The 4419-nt window shown below is 51.6% G+C and overlaps 1 protein-coding gene across 1 annotated transcript; it reads right to left on the bottom strand.

The window, feature by feature from the left end:
* Positions 1–1413: 1413 nt before the first annotated feature.
* On the bottom strand, positions 1414–3334 carry ENH_00012200 (hypothetical protein, conserved; the record flags this gene model as incomplete). Its single annotated transcript, XM_013578976.1, has 4 exons — positions 1414–1559; positions 1834–1914; positions 2611–2728; positions 3239–3334. 4 exons carry the CDS (start codon positions 3332–3334, stop codon positions 1414–1416), a joined length of 441 nt encoding a protein of 146 aa, XP_013434430.1.
* Between the last annotated feature and the right edge of the window lie 1085 nt (positions 3335–4419).

The raw sequence follows: 4419 nt of genomic DNA, 5'->3' as shown, positions 1-4419 counted from the left end.
TTGGCTGGCTGGCTGCGTCGCTAGCTCGGGCGCTACCTGCAAGGCAAGCTGGCTAGCTAGCTAGCTGGCTAGCTAGCTGACTAGCTAGCTGGCTAGCTGGCTAGCTAGCTAGCTAGCTAGCTAGCTAGCTAGCTAGCTAGCTAGCTAGCTAGCTAGCTAGCTAGCTAGCCGTGTGTCTAGGTTGCTACGTCGCTAGTCAGCCAGCAAGATACCTACGAAGCTACCTACCCAGCTAGCTGCCCGGCTAGCTACCCAGCAAGCTACCCAGCTAGCCAGCTAGCTAGCTAGCTAGCTAGCTAGCTAGCTAGCTAGCTAGCTAGCTAGCTGCAGGTAAGTACCTTCTCGAGCTGCTGGGCCTTTTGGCGGAGTTGTTTGGCGACGTCTTCGACAGTGTCGAACTGCTGCAGCTTTTTGACCCAACTGTTTAATTCCTTTTCCGTCACGGGGCCCTCCAGCAGCTCGCTGACTCGAAACTCCCCTGCCCGCAAACCCTAAACCCTAAACCCTAAACCCTAAACCCTAAACCCTAAACCCTAGGCCCCAAACCCGCGACGCGAATCGCGAAACACGAAGCAGAAAGCACCAAGTCCGCAGCCCTCATATTACGCCCCAGACAACCAAATCCAAGCCCGCACAGCCCAAACCCCAAACCCTAAACCCCAAACCCCAAACCCTAAACCCTAAACCCTAAACCCTAAACCCTCGAGGGAACTCACGGTCATACTTGGCGCTCGCTCGCGGCGTCGCTCGCAGCACCAGGGTGTACGTACACCCCCGCACTGTCCCCCCCACACGTACACTGTACACCCCACACTTCTTCAGCCCCACAACTTGGCAAACCACAGCTTCCCCGCGGGGCGGGGGGGCCCCCCCGGGGCCCCCCGGGGGGCCCCCCGGGCCGGGGGCCCCCGCGAGGGGCCCCCCCAAGCCTGCGGGCACGCCGAGGGGCCCCCCGGCCCCAGGGCCCCCGCGGGGGCCCCCCGGAAAGCCCGCGGGCGGCGCGCCCGGGGGGCCCCCCCCGGAGGCGCCACTTTGACTATGGAACCCAAAAGGTAATTCTGTTTCATGGGGTGCTCGAGAATCAAAAGGAGACGCGAAAGAGACAGTTTGGCGCGGTTGAGAAGAGACAGAGACAGTTTGGAAAAGAGACGGCGAGAAGAAGATCGAGAAAAGTCCTCGAAGTCCAAACGCTCTTCAGCAAATAAAGTCCCCTCGCCCTCCTCCGCGCGGGCCTGCGGGCGAGGGTTTAGGGTTTAGGGTTTAGGGTTTGGGGTTTGCGGTTTGGGGCGCGGCTGGCGCGCTAGTTCCTAACCCTAAACCCTGAGCCCTAAGCGCTAAACCCTAAACCCTAAACCCTAAACCCTAGACCCCAAACCCTAAACCCTTGGCTCGGGGCGCTAAGACTGTCGCGGCTTACGGTGGGCCTTTTCTTGGAGACCGCCCGGCTCTCCGCCTGGCTGCCCGCGGGCTTTGCTGCTGCTGCTGCTGCTGCTGCTGCTGCTGCTGCTGCTGCTGCTGCTGCTGCTGGCTCAGCAGCAGGGGACCCCCCCTCGTCAGCACTCAGTTCCATTTCGCTGTTCTCCCGGCACACAATTTCCCCCTCTTCGCTCGACGCGTTCGCTGCACAAACCCTAAACCCTAAACCCTAAACCCTAAACCCTAAACCCTAAACCCTAAACCCTAGCTCTTCCTGCACCTTGAAGGCCCACTGCTCATGGCAGACCCTAAACCCTCAAAGAGAGGCCTGCACTCGCGACGCGTCTGCAACAACAGCTCGCCTTCACGGTTTAGGGTTTAGGGTTTAGGGTTTAGGGTTTAGGGTTTAGGGTTTACAGCTGGTGTCCGAGGCCTTGCTCTGCAGCTGCTTCATCCGCGCCCGCCGCGCCCGGATGTCAGAGAGAGCCTCCAGCCGGCCTGAAACACCCAAACCCTAAACCCTAAACCCTAAACCCTAAACCCTAGAACTTGAACCCTAAACCCTAAACCCTAAATCCACGAGATGCTGTGGGGGAGACGGAAAGAAAAAAGGAGACAGAAGGGGACAAAAGGAGACAAATAAGGGGACAAAAGGAGACAAATAAGGAGACAAAAAATGAAACAAAAAAGGAAAAGAAAAAGATTAAAAAAGATAAAAGGAGACAAAAGGAGACAGAAGAAAAACCTGAAAGGAGGCCCCAGAAAGAGACAAAAGGGGCCCCAAAAAGGGGACAAAAAGGGGACAAAAGGGTACAAAAAAAGGACCCAAAAAGGGGACAAAAGGGGCCCCAAAAAGGGTTTAGAAGGGAACAAAAAACCCTAAAAAGGAGACAAAAGGGCTTTAAAAAGCAGCCTTAAGAAGTGTTTAAAAGTGCTCTAAAAAGGGTTTAAAACGGCACTAAAAGGGGGATAAAAGCACCCCCAAAAGGGGTTTAAAAGAGGGTTTAAAAAACCCTTAAAAAGGGTTTAAAAGTGCTCGGAAAGGGTTTGCTCTGAAAAGGGGTTTAAAAAGCCCCCAAAGGGTTCATTTAAAGGGACGTTAAAAGGGCTTGGAAAACCCTGAAAAGGGGTTTAGAAAACCCCGAAAAAGGGTTTCGAAGTGGCGCAAAAAGGGAAAAGGAGACAGTTGTTTACCGTCTCTTCTGTCCCTTTCATTCTTCAAAAGTTCTTCTCTTTGCCGCTGCCGCGCAAACTCTTCGTAGCGGCGGGCCAACTCGGCTTCTCTTTGAAACTCATTTAAACTCTCCAGGGCCTGCAAATAATTAATTAATTAATTAATTAAATTAATTAATTTAATTTAATTTAATTTAATTAAATTAATTTAATTAATTTAATTTAATTTAATTAAATTAGTTAAATTAATTAAATTGGTTTGATTGGTGTTTAAATTTATTAAATTGGTCGGAGGGTTTAGGAGCGTTGAAAGGGTTTAAGGGGAAAGGGTTTGAAGGGATTTAAAAGAACTTTCAGGAAATTAAAATAAATAATTAAATAAATAAAATAAAATAAATAAAATAAATAAAATAAATAAAATAAATAAAATAAAATAAATAAAATAAAATAAAATAAATAAAATAAAGAGTGTTAAAAGAAACAAAAAGAAAAAGGGAAAAAAAGGAAAAGAAGGGACAAAATTGCGGTGAGAGGGCCCCAGAGGCAGCAGCCGCACACAGACCCCAAACCCTAAATTAGGGTTTCGCGGAAATCTCGAGACCTTGAAACTAGGGTTTAGGGTTTAGGGTTTAGGGTTTAGGGTTTATACCTTTTTGTCGCTGGCGTCTCTGTAAAGAGACTCGGCATCGAAAGGAGACTGTCCCTCCCCGAACGGGGTGTCTGTACGCCTGCGGCTCCTCTTCATCTTCGAGGGTTTAGGGTTTAGGGTTTAGGGTTTAGGGTTTGGGGCTCAGCGCTGGGGCACAGGCCCACCCCGGCGCCGCTGCGCAGCAGCGCGGAGACCTCTCAGAGTTGAGGGTTTAGGGTTTAGGGTTTAGGGTTTAGGGTTTAGGGTTTAGGCTGGCTGCGGCCGGAAAAGAGAAAGAAAGGGCCCCTGCTGCTGCTGCTGCTGCTGTGAGGTGTACGTACACCAGAAGATCCCTGAGTCAGAAAGAAACGCTAATTGGAGTTAAGTTCAATTAACTTTCTTTTTCTCTTTAGTGCTGCTGCTGCTGCTGCTGCTGCTGCTGCTGCCCGGAGCAGCAGCAGCAGCAAAGCCCCAAAGCGGCTGCATGCAGCTGGGGTGTCCGTGCATTCTAGGGTTTAGGGTTTAGGGTTTAGGGTTTGGGGTTTGGGGTGCGCGGCCGCGCGTTCCGATTTCAAATGGGCTACAAGCTAGAGATACGGTTACGCAAAAGCTCGAAAATACGCTGCTGCTGCTGTTCTGCTGCTGCTGCTGCTGCTGCTGCTGCTGCTGCTGCTGCTGCTGCTGCTGCTGCTGCTGCTGCTGCGCGGTTTGGCGATTAGGCCGGACTTTGGATTTATTTCGAAGAAGGATTTGATTTAATTTAAATTAAAAACAAAACAAACCCTCTAAAGCGAAGAGCCCTTCCGACCGCTCCCGCTGCTGCTGCTGCTGCTGCAGCTGCAGCTGCAGCTGCTGCTGCTGCTGCTGCTGCTGCTGTGGCTGCGGCTGCTGCTGCTGCTGCTGCTGCGGGGGCTGCTGCGTGGGGGCAGTGGTTTGTTGTCGAGGGTTTAAACCTCTCTTTTGTGGTTTGGGAAAAAAAGAAATTGGAAAGAAAGAAGTTCGAAAATGGCGGAGGCGAAGCCGCGGCTGAGCGCGATGGAGGACACCATCGCCAAGATGCTCATCTGCAAGGTGGGTTTTCTCGTTTGGGACTTTTCCGAACTCCCCAGAGCTCCTTAGACCCTTTTTTCCGCTCCATTTTCAATTTTAAATCCAAATTTCGCCTTTTCCCGCCCCCAACCCCCCCCAAAACCCCCCCAACT

The sequence above is a fragment of the Eimeria necatrix genome, genomic scaffold (assembly GCF_000499385.1).
Source record: "Eimeria necatrix Houghton genomic scaffold, Enh_scaff1382, whole genome shotgun sequence".
Lineage (NCBI taxonomy): Eukaryota > Apicomplexa > Conoidasida > Eucoccidiorida > Eimeriidae > Eimeria > Eimeria necatrix.
Note: the sequence above shows the minus strand (reverse complement) of the source record. Positions and strands in the feature narration are given on the sequence as shown.